Below are 16,972 nucleotides of genomic sequence, written 5' to 3' on the forward strand. Positions count from 1 at the left end.
GTGAAGCCTCTTCCTTGGGCTCACCAAGCCTTCTGCTCATTTCTCAGCTTCTTCTCTCACCCTTGTTTATATTACATTCTCTGTTGCAACCATTCTCAAAGATGTACTTTCCTTTCATGAGGCACACTTGCTCTCTCCTGCAGCCCAGTCTGCATGCTCAGGAACTGGCCATCTCCGTCCCTTTACCGGCTGTCTCTCCTCATCCTCTGAGAAACAGCTCCAACATGACTTCCTTCAGGAACACCTTCCTTGATCCACTGTGAGCCTAAGTTAGCTGTTCCAGAGAAGGTATTCTCAGGGAATGTGTTCTCAGAGAATTTCCCTAATCATATGACACTTACCATGCTTTGCTGGAGTTGTCTGTCTTTTTATATTCCTTAGTCCTTGGAGGACAGAGAATACAACTTTCCATTGCATTCCCAATGCCTAAACAACTTTAAGAAACAAGAGTTGAAAAAACAAGCAAGCCAGGCACGGTGGCTCATACCTGTAATCCCAGCACCTTGGGAGGCCAAGGTGGGTGGATCACTTGAGGTCAGGAGTTCAAGGCCAGCCTGGCCAACATGGTGAAACCCTGTCTCTACTAAAAAATAAAATAAAATAAAATAAAACACAAAAATTAGCTGGGTGTGGTGGCATCCGCCTGTAATCCCAGCTATTTGGGAGGCTGAGACAGGAGAACCAGTTGAACTCAGGGGGCAGAGGTTTCAGTGAGCCAAGATCGGGCCACTGCACTGTAGTCTGGGCAACAGAGCAAGACTCTGTGTCAAACCCCACCCCCCCACCAAAAAAAAAAAAAAAAACCAAATGAAAAAAAATTCTTTGGCACTCTATCTCCTAAATAATATAATAACGAATAAGTTTTAAATATACATAATATCTGAGTACATAGGTTTTTGTTGTTGTTGTTTGTTTGTTTCAATTAGAATTTGAAATAACCTATCTAAGTGCATGCAACTTCTTGGCTCATAGAGATGCCATAATTATTGCATGGGTACAAAATTATCTGTTCTTGTGATAATTTAAGGGCTTTCCTTATAATATCTCACTTAATCTTTACAACAGCTCTATTAATTAAGTGTGATAATTAGTGTAATATTATAAATTAAAAGTTCTGAGGTTTAGAGATGTTACAATAGCCTGTTGAAGGTCACAGGGTGGTGGAATTGGGATTTGAAACCAGGCAGACTGATAACATGCTGCTCTCCAAATACACTCTATTATCTATCATTTCATGTTTTAGATGTACCTTATTTGTTTTGAGAAAGCTTGTAATTCAGCATATCATTATTTATCCATGGCCTCCTGGTAGTTAAGTGCTTCAGTTTGCACAGATCATGGAGTCAAAACCCTATTTCTCTCTCTCTTTTTACATTTTTCTTTAATTTTTTTTTTCCATTTCAGAAACTTAAAATCTTTCTCTTTCTCTCTTACTTCTCTCCGGCTATCCGAAAACAGGCACAGAATGAATCTCACATTTTTTGTTGGCATGATTAAACTTATTAGCCAGATATTCTGGCTGCCCTGATACCTACACTATTATACAAATCTCAGAAATAGTGTGGGAACATTTTTGTACACATCTTAATGACAATTATTTCAAGTTCAACATCTGGGGATTTTACAACTACTTTATTGCTCATAGATATTATGTTGTAAAACGTCCAAATATTTTTGCTTTTTTCTGTATCCTTTAAATGTAGATTTCAGTTTTAAGCTATAAGAGAGCTTCAAAAGCATATTCTTTGGGAAATGAAGGTTGTTTATTACTAACACTGTGTAAAATGCTTTACATTCATTTCATGCACAAAAAGATGGCTGAATTTAATCCTGTGAGTTCATGAAGGAGAATTATCTCCAGCTGGAAATGCACTTGCTTCTGGAAGCAATTAGTATAGCTAAAATTGCCAAGGTGGGAGTCTAATTCATTTTGATTATTTTGTTGCCGGAGTGTCTACTATAAAATCTTGGTTATTTTGAAACAACTGGAAAAGAATCATCCTAGAAAGATAAAATTTAATTCATATAATTTTAAATTATTAGTTTAAACACATAAAATTCTGTTATTCTTCATGGAAATATTAGTAAAATATGTATTGCTATATTTTCTTAGCATCATTTATAGTTACTGACATTTTCTTAGTGACTAGAGTCACATTTACAAGGATACATGCCATTGCAGCAAGCATAGGGCTGGTTTGGGGCAAAGCTGGGTTTGCCCTGACACCAAATGGCTGCCATTTGAAATGTCTTTTAAATACTTGAAATTGCTCTTTATCACTTTTATGTTTTCTTTCTTGCTGCTGGCTCTCACATGTTGCAGGTTTTCACATGCTTGGCTGTGGCCTCTGTTTATTTTCTAACCTGAGGCTTTTTCTTGCCACTTGTTTGTTCAGGAAACCAGATCATTAGTCCTGTAGGATTTTTCACTTTCTGGATCTTGCAGATTATATCCCCATGTGTCATTTAACATGTTTCTCTAATTTCCTTGTTATCTATAAACTGGTAGTTTAGGCTTAGAAATCTGATCAGAATCAGATTGTTTGCAAGAATGCTTTATGGGTGGCACTGCAGGTGGTTCTGTAAGCTTCCCCTTTGTACCACATTAAAAGGCACACGGGGCTGGTTCTTATTCTTTTTTGTGATGTTCAAAATTAATTAGCATTTCAGAAGTCACCAGCCTGGTCCAGCCACTGCAAGTTCCCCATCAGCCTTTTGCTTAATGGTTTTAGAAGCTATTGATTATCATTGCATGGAGCCATTTTTTATTAGAGGTTCAAAGCAATGACATTCTAATTCTATCACTGTTTATGCATATATTAGCTGGGATTCTTATACAAAGAGGAGCCTTTCCAAATCAGATATATGATTGTCCTGAGGAGGAGGAGCTTTTATAGGAAAGGTAAATTCAGTGTTCGATCCTATTTCTTAATTTACCTGTTTTCAAAATAAAGAGTTAGTGTCCTAACCCTCCAGTATCCTCCAAAGGTCACTTTTTCTTTAATCATCTCTATAAAGTCATGGATTCTTAAAAATAATTGACATTTTTATTCACTGTAATTATTACCATTTTGATACTCAAATTGTACTATCTTTCTCTGGAAGGAACCCTGACCTGGAGTTTCTAGTCTGTGTGGGAAATTACCAACTGTCTTGCAGCCATTGACACTGGCAGCCTGGAATGCAAGGTTAAGGCTACATCTGGGCTTAGTAAGAAAGAACACTGGACTCACACAGCCACTTCTACCATTGGTGAATATGGGTGGGGTGCGGTGGTGACAATGGGAGTGGAGGCATATACACCTTGTCTTTTTAAAATGTATTTTTAATTATGGATACATAATAGTTGTACACATGTCATACCTTGTATTTTCCATCTTCCTGCTATGGGCAACCAAACTGCCAGAAATGAGGGTACAATAAGAAAAGACTCAATGGGCCTGAAGGGCTCTTCTAAGAGTTAAAAGCATTTTATTTATTTATTTATTTATTTATTTTGAGACGAAGTCTCACTCTGTCACCCATGCTGGAGTGTAGTGGCATGATCTCGGCTCACTGCAACCTCCGCCTCCCAGGTTCAAGCAATTCTCATGTCTCAGCCTCCCAAGAAGCTGGGACTACAGGTGCGTGCCACCACACCTGGCTAATTTTTGTATTTTTAGTAGAGACGGGGTTTCACCATGTTGGCCAGGCTGGTCTCCAACTCCTGGCCTCAGGTGATCTGCCCACCTTGGCCTCCCAAAGTGCTGGGATTACAGGTGTGAGCCACTGCACCTGGCCAAAAACATTATTTTTAAAGTGCTTTAAGTTTGTTGATTCATTTACTTTTTGATTCCTAAAAGGGTACAGATGGCTATGATACCAAGTGGCTAAATTCTGGCTAGGTGACTTTTTTCTTTTTTTACTGTAATTAGGGATTCCAATAGCACAGAATGGCCATTCTTGTATTTTCTTCCTTGTATTTCTATTACTGACAACAGTGAACTTCTATACTGTTCAGTTTGAGAAGTTTTTTGAGGAAGTTGAGGCAGTCATTATTGAGAACTCATTAATGATGAAGACAATAAACAAATGAAGCAAGAATATAACCAGGTTTTTATAGACATTTCATAAAACTAACATATTTTATGTGCATGTTTATATTTATACAAATGCATAAATATAAACACACACACATAGAATTTTACATATCTGGTAAAAAGAGGGGGGTTACAGTCAAAGGGCTTGGAATAGCATCCCAGTTCTACACCCTATTTTCTATGTGATCCTTAACAAGGCACTATTTCCTAATTGTAAAATGGAAGATGATACTTGCTCTGCATAGCTCAAGGGCTTGTTATGAAAATGAAATGTGATAATATAAATACTTTACAAGGTGTTATTCAAAATTTTTATTGTTATGTGCTAAATATTGGGGATGCCAAATATTTAGTTATGACTTTAGAATGACCAAAGTTAATGGGTTTGAATGGAAGAGACTAGAAAGGCTTTGTTGATGAGGTGAGTCTTACATGGAATTTGAGGTAGACAAAGATGTGATCAGTGGAAAAAAACAGGAAAGGCAAATCCCAAGTGCATTGTTTCAGAACTGGGCCAGGGTAAAATCTACAGATTTACTGGGCTATAGTAAAGCTCATGAGTGCCTGCGTGCTAGCCAGGCAGTTATTGAAGGTGCAGTTGGTGGTGGACATTAAACTCCATGATTAGGAGCTTTAATTGATCTCAGAGGTAATTAAGCCTCATTGCTCAGCTCTGAGAAGGAGTGTTATCTGAGGTCAGCAGCAGCATTCTCAGGCTGGCTTTGGCCTATTTTGAAGCTAAAGAACAGCAGAAGATTAAGGAGATTAAAGAAAATATAATCCTCAATCCTCTGTGTTGTGCCACCACCTAAAATGACCTTTTAAAGTGTTTAGTGTCTGAATTCAGGTCACGTCATCAGCACAACTAGGCAGAGGAGAATAGTGATTTCTTTCCTGCCTATGTCCATTATTGAAGAGTGATGTATATTGTTAATAAGCATCACTAAAAGCCATCAGCAGCATGGTATAGTGGAAAAAGTACTGGCTAACATCTTGTGACAAACTGTTTTGAGTGCTAGCTCTAAGGTTGATTGGAACTTTGAGGAAAAAACAAATAGGGAGTTAGGTTGCAGGTGACATGATCACAGGGTTTTTTTGTGGATGTATTAGATGTTTACTGGATGCCTGTGTTGTAAAAGGCACCATGCTAGGTGTTACTGGGACTATAAATGTGACTAGGGCACATGCCTTATCCTCAGAAGTTTATCAATGGAAAAAAGATGCATATACATAATTGTGGTGGTGACAATGGGATGATCGTGATAAGAATAGATACAAATCCAGGTGAGAGGTAGTAGAAAGGTATGGGAAAAAAGAAAAATATATACTGGATCTAGAAGAACAAAGCATTTTCTACGCCTGAGACAATAGTTGTTTTCTTCATTAGATAGTTTGATTCTCTGTTACCATACTATAAGCAGTAATTAAGGTTTGATAATCTTTAAAGGTATAAACTCAGAAGAATTTATCACCAACATTTAATTCTGTTTATAACTATAGAATTTTTTTAAAAGAGGGATCTCAGCGAATATCTATTTCAACAAGTTTATTTTGTGAATTAGGAAACTTAGGTCAAAGAGATAAAGTGATGTGCTGTAAAAGGAAGAACCAAGACAAAATTCAGTTTTCCTGATTCGTAATCCAGTAATCATCCAGCATGCTGAGTTTGGAAAGATTTTTATAGGGCAAAGGAAAGATTTTTTATAAGAAGCATAATGTTTCAATTTTTTGTTACCTCGAGAAACTGTAGCATTTCAGTGCTATTAAAAGGCCAACTCAAACCTTCCTGGATTTTTGTTGTTGTTAACTTGTAAAGTTTGTAAAAATAAAAGTTAAACACATTACTGCTTTTTAAAAAGAAATTTAAAGTGGATGAATTTTGTCTGCAATATTTACAAGTTTCTAATTTTAGTCATTTACTTTTAAAATTTAGGCCATTTTATTTTTAATTTTGCTTAAAATTTTGATAGTTTAAGTGAAGCATATAGAACATGAAAAATAATGTAACTATACATGTATAATTGGCATAAAGATCATAGGCAAGAAATAAAATTTTTGGAATCAGTTGTCCATAAGACCATTCAATATAAATCTTAACTGATTTAGCAGGTAATACTGCAATGGTATTGAAAGTTGACAAGACTGATTTTGCATTTAATTTTGTAGAGATTTGAAAAAACAGGTTTAAAATAACTAAGGAAATAACACAGACTAGCTAAAAGTAATTACTTGTAACTAAGATGAAGGTGTAATGTTTCACTAGTACATTAGGCCAGTGTTTCTTAAAGTGTGGTGTGAAGCAGCCTCCTGACATCATAATCACTCCTGATTCTGTAAAAATGCAGATTCCTGAGCCTCTGATATACCAAATTAGAATCTCTGAGGGTGGCATACTCTCCGGTTATCTCAATGTACACTAGGGACATTTTCAAGGGAGCAAGAATATGTTTCTACTGAATCTTACTGTTATTGGTCATGTCTACTGATGTTAAATAAAATTTATGGGAGGCAACTGATTTGGACTGAGCTCCTGCAATAGGCCCCAACAGACCAAACCAAAATTAAGTCACTCATGCTAAGATTCCACATCAACAAACCAAAACTAACTTGTTTATCTGACCCCCTGAGGGATCAGGAGAGAGATGATAGCCAAATCCTCAAACAGGTCAGCTTTAATTGGTATCATAAGGAAATCCCATCTGGTTTAACTTTTACGAGGAAAGTAACCTGAAGTAAACTGATGTTAACCAGTCAACTATATGTATCATGCTCAAGCGATATCACAAAACTGAATGTGCTGCCACAGCCAGTGTAGCATCTGTCTATTTTTAGACAAGATGTTTCCCAATTCATGAATCCCAAATAAAAGCCAATTTGACCATTTAATTAAATGTGTTGAAATTTTATCTTTTGAGATTTGAAGTAGAAGGAAATGGGTACAGACAGAGGAGACTTCTTTATTAGTAGATAAACAGATCAGAGAAACCAAGCCTATTTGGAGAACAGTCTCAGGCCCTCTGCCCACTTTGCTCAGGCTCTTGCTGATTTGAGTTTCCTGTGTTCTTCCCAGCAATGGTGGTGTTCTCAGCAGTCCTTTCCTCAGGTCCTCAGCTTTTCCCATGATATATCAGCTCTAGCTGATTTTAACAATGCCATTGCTTCAGAATCCATGACCCCAATAGTTTTCCTCATCCTTCATCTCTTGCCAGACCTCTGGCCTCTGTATCTACCTGCATTCTAGGTATCTGCCCTTACGCTCAGGCTTACTCCTGTATTTCTCATAGTATGTCACAGTGGTCCTATTGTTTTTAAAATGGGCAAAAAATAGGGTGCAAAAGAGACAAAAATCTCATTAACTTTTTGGAAAGAGATATGCAGTTGTACCTCAGTATCTGTGGGGGATTGGTAAGCTACCCAAATCTGCAGATGCTTAAGTCCCTAATATAAAACGGTGTATTTGTATATAACCTAGCCACATCCTCCCATATACTTTAAATCATCTCCAAATTACTTATAATACCTAATACAATGCCTACATCACTTCATTCCTGTGAATTCAACATAGTGCTTGGCATGTGGCAAATTCATGTTTTGCTTTTTGGAACTTCACTTTGTGGAATTTTTTTCCCAAATATTTTCAGTCCTAAGTTGGTTGAATCCACAGATACGGAGGGCCAACTGTAGGTGTTACTAGTTTAGCCCTTGATTCTGGCTCTGAAAATCAATGGTACAAAATTGACCACTTGTTCAATATAGCTGGCTAATTCAACCCAAACACCCAACTCACTGAGCAGATTTTACTGTTTATTATGGAATATTTGGAACACATGGGACACTGGCAGCAATAACTTCAGAAATTTGAGGAGCAGAGATATGGCAATGATATATATTGAGTCTGAAAGATGTTCATTAAATAATGATATTAAAAACCGCTAAGTAGCTTACATATCTAACCTATAAATATTACACTTAAAAAGTATTCTTGGCCAGGCACGGTGGCTCATGCCTGTAATCCCAACACTTTGGGAGGCTGAGGTGGACAGATCACTTGAGGTCAGGAGTTCGAGACCAGCCTGGCCAACCCTGTCTCTACTAAAAATACAAAAATTAGCTGGGTGTGGTGGTTTGCACCTGTAATCCCAGCTACTTAGGAGGCCAAGGCAGGAGAACTGCTTGAACACAGAAGGCTGAGGTTGCAGTGAGCCAAGATCGTGCCACTGCACTCCAGCCTGGGTGACAGAGGGAGACCGTGTCTCAAAAAAAAAAAAAAAAAAAAAAAGTATTCTTAGGTTTGAATCTCTTTTTATTTCTTAAGCAGATTATTTCATTTGCAGAATTTGTGTGCTTTTTTGTGATAAAAGTAAATTAGAATGAAAAAGCTAATAAGTAGTGTTTAGTATTTGCAACCTAAGAAATGACATCTCCAGCTAATCAGGATGCCCAATCCTGAGAGGTTTTGGAGAAGTAATACAATTGGAGAAAAAAGTGGGCTTTGGGATGCTGGGGAATCTGAGCTCTGGCTAAGTTTGCCTCCATGAGAGATGCAGCTGCAGACGTTGTAGGGAGGTAAGACCTCTTAAGAATCAGTAAGAGATTTAGCAGTGTCCTCTGTCAAAACACGGCCCCACTCCAAATAAAGCATCTTCTCTTTTAGAGCAGAAACTTCGCAAATTGAGGAAAGGAAACTGCAGCAGCACTGTGTGTGGGCAAGACCCCCAGTCACACTTGTGCACGTGTGCAGAGGGATACGCCCTAAGTCGAGACCGGAAGTACTGTGAAGGTAATGGAAGAGTTGCTGCTTGAGGGGAGGAATGCTCAACTGAGCCAGCGGCTTGTCCTCAGTGGGCCAGCCAGAGCCTCAGTGGAAAACCAACTTCAAGTCCATTCTCCCTGTCCCCCGCGCTACCCCTGAAGACTATTTTTTATTTATTTTTTCTTGTTTGTAAAGCCTTTATTAATACTTTCCTATCTTCATATCTTGTGTTTCTAGATCAAACACTCTGAGAGGATGCTTAGGGGTTGATATAAGGCAGGGATTCTCTAAGTGGATTCTACCAGCCTCTGCGTTTGTGTGCACAATTTCAGTATGTGTACATTTTTAGGGGAGTGGTTTCATAGGGATCGTAAGAGTCTCAAAGAGTATGTGACTCCTATCTTATCCCAAGAAGATCTAGTAGGAAGCCTGGGAAACTGAACCAGGCTGGTTTGTCTAGGGATCCTCCTGTTTTGAGATTCTGGACCAAGTGCAATGAACTCAGGAGAAATACTATGTCCTTTTTCCTGGAAGGTGCAGTAGTTTAGTGATGAAAAGAATCCAATAGCTGCAGCACACATCCAGTGGAATTAGCTGGAGTGAGACCTCAGGTAAATCTAGCACCTGCCTGTTAATTATAACCCCCTGCTTACATGGGACCAATGGGTGAAAGCCATGGCATAGAGATAGTGAGCTGGAAGGCTAGGGCTTCAGCCAGAATAAAACTGCTGGAGAAGGTTTCCACGTTTAGGGAAAGGGCTCTGTTCAGTCTTGAAGGGTGAAGAGCACAATAGGAAATGTCCTAAGCTTGTAAAGAGCTTTCAAGAGTCCTTAACTTAAATGGCATGCTATATCTTTTCAGGGGAAATAATGCTGCCTTTTTTCCAAGGGTTATTCTAATATGAAAATCTGTATTTGAAAGTATAAGCTGGGCCAGGCGTGGTGACTCACACTCGTAATCCCAGCGCTTTGGGAAGCTAAGGCGGGCAGATCACTTGAGTCCCGGAGTTCAAGATCAGCCTGAGCAGTGTAGCAAAATCCCATGTCTACAAAATATACAAAAATTAGCTGAGTGTTTTGGTGTGCACTTGTAGTCCCAGCTACTCAGGAGGCTGAGGTGGGAGGATCACTTGAGCTTGGGAAGCAGAGGTTGCAGTGAGCTGAGATCGTGGCATTGCACTCCAGCCTGGGAGACAGAACCAGATTCTATCTCAGGGAAAACAAAAGCATAAAATGTGACAGAATAGAAATGGCTTTTATCATCATTTAACTGACTTATTTTACCCTTTGCTAAAGTATGGAAAACAGACTTTCCATGATCAATTACAGCATATACAAATGTGAGATACCCTGCGTTGTGATGACTTATTAGTGATAGCACAATTTATTTTCAAGAATAGCCATTTGAATGTATTGTGCTATTGTCATTGTGCAGATGTTAATGAATGTGCTTTTTGGAATCATGGCTGTACTCTTGGGTGTAAAAACACCCCTGGATCCTATTACTGCACATGCCCTGTAGGATTTGTTCTGCTTCCTGATGGGAAACGATGTCATCGTAAGTCATAGCAACAAGTATTTATTGCATTAGTATTCTTCATTTTCAATATGTTTCTAAGGTGGCTATGATCTGGGCTGGTGATCTTCAATCAGCAGTGTGCATCATAATTATCTTGGAGTTTTATTTTGTTTGGCTTTTTAAAACATGGATGACTGCCAGCCTGGGCAACATGGTGAGACCCTATCTCTACTAAAAATACAAAAAAAAAAAAAAAAAAAAAAATTAGCCAGGCATGTTGGCCCACGCCAGTGGTTCCAGCTACTGAGAAGGCTGAGGCAGAAGGATCACTTGAACCGGGAGGAGGAGGCTGCAGTGAGCTGAAATCAAGCCACTGTACTTCAGCCTGGGTGATGGAGTGAGACCCTGTCTCAAAAAGCAAAACAAAACAAAAACCATGGATGACTGGACTCTACCCCAGACCTATCAAATCAGAACCTCTAAGGTTGGGAAACAAATCATCTATAATCTATTTATTATAGGTATTTTCCTGTTTCTTTGTCTGTATTACCTTATATTTCATTGTCTCTTTTTTATTTTAATTTTTTAATTTTTAAAAATAACTATTGGGTACTACATTTCATTGTATATCTCTAAAGGATAGGCATGTAAAAAACATAATCATGATACATTATTGTATCTAAAAAACTTAACTATAATTCCTTCCTATCATTTAATGTCCAGTTAGTTTTCAGGCATAACCACAATACCATTATTATACATTAAAAAATTAAGGCTAGGCACAGTGGCTCACACCTGTAATCCCAACACTTTGGGAGGTCAAGGCAGGAGGATCACCTGGCAATATTAGCAACTGATTGCAATAAATTTTTGCAAACCTGATTTAACACTAATCTTGACCTTGTTCTTTATTAATTAGAACTTGTTTCCTGTCCAAGCAATGTGTCTGAATGCAGCCATGACTGTGTTCTGACATCAGAAGGTCCCTTATGTTTCTGTCCTGAAGGCTCGGTGCTTGAGAGAGATGGGAAAACATGTAGCGGTGAGTTTGTTTGCTTTATTTACCTTTTGTTTGTTTGAAAACATACATTTTCTCAGTGACATCTAAAAATTGACCTTGTTGTCAAAGAAGAATCGATTTTCCAATATTGTATACTGAAAGATGTTGATACAACAGATTAACATAGATTTAAATTTAGTATTTTTGGGTTTTTGGCTTTTTTGTTTTTGTTTTTGTTTAGACAGCATAGTGTAGTGGTTATGAGCAAGGGCTTTGAGGCTTGACAGCCCTGAGGTAGCATTACCAGTTACTAGCAGTTTTGATTTTGGTCTAGATACTTGCCCTCTCTTGGTCTTTGTTTCTTCAACTGCAGAGATACTGATACTTGCCACCTCGATTAAACGAGACTTCAGATGCTGAGTGCTTAGTCTGTTTCTTGCACCTAATAAACACCTCTCTACTTTTATCTTCATAGAGACTTAAGTATATAGATAACTGGATGTAACTCAGAATTAGCGGAAGAATTGTGTGTGTTTTTTTGATTTTCTAATAAAACAAAGCCAAGCAGCTAAAAATGTGTGAGAGAAAAAAATTACTAGGAAGAGTTAGACCAGCTGCCAAACTCATCAAATGGATTTTTCATTCAAGACAGCTGCCAGTGCACTTGCAGCTGAACTCATTGGTAGAATAAGAGGACAAGGGCCACTGGAATGTGAAGGATTATCATCCAAGATGTTGGGTTATAGGGAAGGAGGGTACTGTGACATTTTGATTTTTATCTCTGAAAAATAACCTTGACTGCAGCCATATGAATGATTGTGGAAATGTTTTAAAAAATCAACATATGGGCTGAGTGCAGTGGCTTATGCCTGTAATCCTAGCATTTTGGGAGGCTGAGGCAGATAGATCTCCTGAGTTCAGGAGTTTGAGACCAGCCTGGCCAACATGGTGAAACCCTGTCTCTACTAAAAATACAAAAATTAGCCAGGCATGGTGGCGGGTGCCTGTAATCCCAGCTACTTGGGAAGCTGAGGCAGGATAATTGCTTGAACTCGGGAGGCAGAGGTTGCAATGAGCTGAGAGAGCGCCATTGCACTCCAGCCTGGGTGAGAGTGAAACTCCATCTCAAAAAAAAAAAAAAAAAAAAAAAAATCAACAAATGGTTGGCTCGCCCCCATCCTTTGATGAAAAATAATTATATTTTGGATAACATAGCATCATTACCAAGCAATTGTTTTTGTAGGTTGTTCCTCACCTGATAATGGTGGATGTAGCCAGCTCTGCATTCCTCTCAGCCCAGTATCCTGGGAATGTGATTGCTTTCCTGGGTATGACCTACAACTGGATAAAAAAAGCTGTGCAGCTTCAGGTTAGTGCTGTGGTTGTCTGGAACTGTGTCCCTGAAAAAAGAGTCATGAAAACCTTTTGTTTAGAAAGATGGAAAGTTAACTGCTTATGGTTTTGTATTTTTGAAATGGATAAAAACAAATCACATTGTAAATATGAATAATATGAGTAATAACAATATAACTAGTAACCAGGCTTTTAAAGACTATTTCTATTCTTAATTAGCATCCAGCAAAGATTTGCCATAATATCAGATAGGATATTTTTAGTATATGAGAAAGTCATGACAAGAATAGTCTTAAAACACTTTATAGTTAAGAGGCATTTAATAAGTATTTGTTGATTGATTTGATTTTTATCTCTCTAGTGAATATAATCGTAACACTGACAAATTCTGTCCTTTTTATGTCAAAATTCAATATAAAGTTGTATGCTTCAGCTATTTTTTTGTCTTCTGATATTACCTCTCTTGCATCCTTCAACAGCCATGGAAATTCTAGATTTATACCAAATTGATTTAATATCTCCTGAAGGTTCATAATGCTATCATGTAATGATAATCCTGTACACCTTGCCCTAGTGAGACCCCAATACTGTTAACTTCTCAGGGCCTTCATTAATATAGCATAATCTAAATCCTTAAAATTATCAAGGGTCTTGCTATTAACTGAAATCATTGTGCCTCCCTTTAAGAAGTGCCCAGGCCAGGGAAAGTTACTTATTCAGACATGAAAGTATACAATCTACTAATATTAGTGTTTCAGTATGTGTGAATCAAGATGTGTAACCCTAAGACTTGCATCATTTAGCTATAGTGTTGGTTATTTAACGCTGTCTCTTTCTGTAAGTAAGTAGCTTTTAAAAGCAAATATCTGGAGAGGGAAGAAGCCAGAGATGAAATTCTGGCAATATGTCACCTCCTGGAAGAGGACATCCTCTTGCCTGTCTTCACCTATACCACACTAGAGGGAAATTAAGAAAACAAGCACTGTAGAAATTGGGTAAAAAGGTACAGTGAAAGGGAAGAGTCAGAGATGCCTCTTAGCTTCTAAGGCAAGTTTTAAATTCAGCCATATTTGAAATTTGGTTAACAGGACCACAACCATTTTTGCTGTTTGCCAATTCTCAAGATATTCGACACATGCATTTTGATGGAACAGACTATGGAACTCTGCTCAGCCAGCAGATGGGAACGGTTTATGCCCTAGATCATGACCCTGTGGAAAATAAGGTATGGTTTTGTTACTTGAACAGATGTGGACATGCTTTAAGGACAGAGTAGAGGATTTTATCCTAACAAATGACCTGGCCTACTTGAAAATCCTCTGCTAAGCTCTGAATGATTAGGCACAGAACAAGTTAAATATAGATATTGGAGTAACACTTGAGAAATTTTAAGGACTTTCTTGCCGTCATAATGCTACCCTAGTCCTCGCTGCGATTAGCCGTTTTGTTGGAAAAGATCACACAGGATTTTCAGTTTAGTTTCCTCTTTGGAGATGAGGATGGGAGACTAGCACAGTGTCATGCTTATAGAAGGAGCTTCATAACCAGGTTTTTTATTACTTGCTGGTAGTGAGAGGAGTGGGAGGTTGAGTTTGGGGCATAGGAAGTATGGATTAGTAATTTATGTTTTACATATGTCTTTTGGGGGAGGAGATTCAGTGACCTCTTAACCATGAAAATCAGGGAACGTAAGTTTTATAGCTCATGTGAGAATGACAATCTAACTAATAACATTATTTACATAAACATTTTGTATGAGTTTTGTGTGTAACTTAGAATTTCTGTATCGGCTGGCCATTTGATCTCTAATTTCTTAGTTGTATCTGTGCTAGGTTAGAATGTGCTTGAAATGATGTTACAGTGTCTTTTAGAGATTAATCACCCAATAATGATAAATTTATATAGTTATTAATTATCCTGCATAATTATTTAGTCATTACTATGTGGTACATTAGTTCCTAGACTTTCAAACTTTGGGCTTTTGTTTCTTCCTGATTTGAAGCAGTCTGGTAAATGGCCAAAAGAAACAAAGTGAAGCAAATTGATTCTATAATAGGTATGGATTGGTAGCCGAATAGAAGTATTTTTGCAAATTAAAGTTTTGCAATTGAACACTAGCAAACAATTCTTTCTTTTCCCTGACCTGAATCTATATGGCTCCATAGAACAGTTATAATAACAGAAAAAAATAATTAATAGAAAAAAGGCAGTTCAAGATTCATTTATTACCAAACTAGTTTTATTCCTGCAGAATCAGTATTCTTACAAGTGAACATGGAGACCTAGAATGAATTTTAAGTCAGGTGGCTGGTTTTTGTTTCTTGGGTTAATTTTCTTATTTTCTTGCTACTCAAATTGTGATCTTTGAGCCAGCAGTGTCAACAACACCTGGAGATTATTAGAACTGCAGTCCTCCAGGTTCCACCCCTGACCACTAAATCAGTATCTGCACTTTAACAATATTCTCAGGTGATTCTTATGCACGTTAGAGTTTGAGAAGCACAGTGCCAGTGGAGTGAAGTACCCCTATTTGTATTTATGAAACATAACCTTTTCTATTTCATTTAGAAAGAAGAGTAACCCATTATTTAACGACTTACCACTTTCTGAATAGTCTCATTATTGATTGTAAGTTTATGTACATATGTGTACTCACAGTTAAAATTCTACAATGCTTTCATTAAATTATCAACTGACCCATAGCTTTTAAAATATATACATATATATATATTTTTAAATTTTTATAGGTTTAGAGGTACAAGTACAGTTGTCTTACATGGATAGATTGTGTAGTGGTGAAGTCTGGGCTTTTAATTTACCCATCACCTGAATAGTGAACATTGTTCCCATAGGTAGTATTTCATCTGTTACCCCCCCCCCGCACCCTCCTACCCTTGCAGTCTCCAATATCTGTTATTCCACTCTGTATGTCCATGTGTACCCATTGTTCAGCTCTCACTTATAGGTGAGAACATGCAATTTTTGATTTTCTATTTGAGTCATTTCACTTAGTATAATGGCTTCCAATTCCATCCATGTTGCTGCTCATAATGATTTCATTCTTTTTTATGAGCAGTATTCCATTGTATATATATGACACATTTTAAAAATCCACTCATCCCTTGATGGACACTTAGATTGATTCCATGACTTTGCTATTATGAATAGTGCTGTGATAAACATACAAGTGCAGGTGTCTTTTTGATATAATACTTTCTTTTCCATTGGGTAGATAGCCAGTAGTGGGATTGCCAGATTAAAAAGTCATTCTATTTTTAGCTCTTGAGAAATCACCATACTTTTTCTCTAGAAGATTGCAAATTTACATTCCCACCAACAATGTATAAGAGTTGTTTTTTTCTTCACATCCATGCCAACATCTGTTGTTTTTTGACTTTTTAATAATAGTCATTCTGATGGGTGTAAGATGATGTCTCATTGTGATTTTGATTTTCATTTCTCTGATGACTAGTGATGTTAAGCATTTTTTCATATGTTTGTAGGCTGCTTGTATGTCTTCTTTTGAAAAATGTCTGTTTTGTCCTTTACCCACCTTTCAATGGGGTTATTTGTTTTTTTCTTCTTGGGTTGTTTGAGTTCCTTATAGATTCTGGATATTAGCCCTTTGTGAACTGCATTGTTTGCAAGTGTTTTCTCCCATACTGTAGGTTATCTGTTTACTCTGTTGATTATTTCTTTTGCTGTGCAGAAGCTTTTTAGTTTAATTAATTCCCATTTGTCTATCTTTGTTTTTGTTGCATTTCCTTTTGAGGGCTTAGTCATGATTTCTTTGCCTAGGTCCAGAAGAGTTTCTTTTAGGTCTTCTTCTAGGATTTTTATAGTTTCAGGCTTACAACTAAGTGTTTAATCCATCTTGAGTTAATTTTTTATATGGTGAGAGACAAGAGTCCAGCTTCATTCTACCATTTATGGCACTCCAATTTCCCCAGCACAATTTGTTGAATAAGATATCCTTTCCCCAACGTATATTTTTGTGGACTTTGTCAAAGATCAGTTGGTTGTAGGCATATGACTTACATCTGGGTTCTCTATTCCATTCCATTGGCTTATGTGTCTGTTTTTATACTAGTACCATACTGTTTGGGTTACTACAGCCTTATAATAGTATAAAGTCAGGTACTATGGTGCCTTCAGCTTTATTTCTTTTTGCTTAGGATTGTCTGTGCTCTTCAGGCTTATTTTTGGTTCCATGTGAATTTTAGGATTGCTTTTTCTAATTCTGTGAAGAATGATATTGGTAATTTGAT

At 37.5% G+C, this 16,972-nt stretch overlaps 1 protein-coding gene across 10 annotated transcripts in view; it reads left to right on the forward strand.

The window, feature by feature from the left end:
* EGF (epidermal growth factor) overlaps positions 1 to 16,972 on the forward strand; it is a 105,484-nt gene that overhangs the window by 43,593 nt on the left and 44,919 nt on the right. For 8 of the 10 annotated variants that reach the window (XM_002815059.5, XM_063723573.1, XM_063723575.1 and 5 more), the window contains exons 6-10: positions 8,734 to 8,859; positions 10,268 to 10,390; positions 11,271 to 11,393; positions 12,595 to 12,720; positions 13,793 to 13,929. In XM_002815059.5, coding sequence (XP_002815105.3) covers positions 8,734 to 8,859; positions 10,268 to 10,390; positions 11,271 to 11,393; positions 12,595 to 12,720; positions 13,793 to 13,929 — 635 coding nt within the window. The remainder of the gene's footprint in view (positions 1 to 8,733; positions 8,860 to 10,267; positions 10,391 to 11,270; positions 11,394 to 12,594; positions 12,721 to 13,792; positions 13,930 to 16,972) is intronic. The other 2 variants (XM_063723569.1, XM_063723574.1) reach the window with 2 other exon arrangements.

This window comes from Pongo abelii, chromosome 3, assembly GCF_028885655.2.
Source record: "Pongo abelii isolate AG06213 chromosome 3, NHGRI_mPonAbe1-v2.0_pri, whole genome shotgun sequence".
Taxonomy (NCBI): Eukaryota; Metazoa; Chordata; class Mammalia; order Primates; family Hominidae; genus Pongo; species Pongo abelii.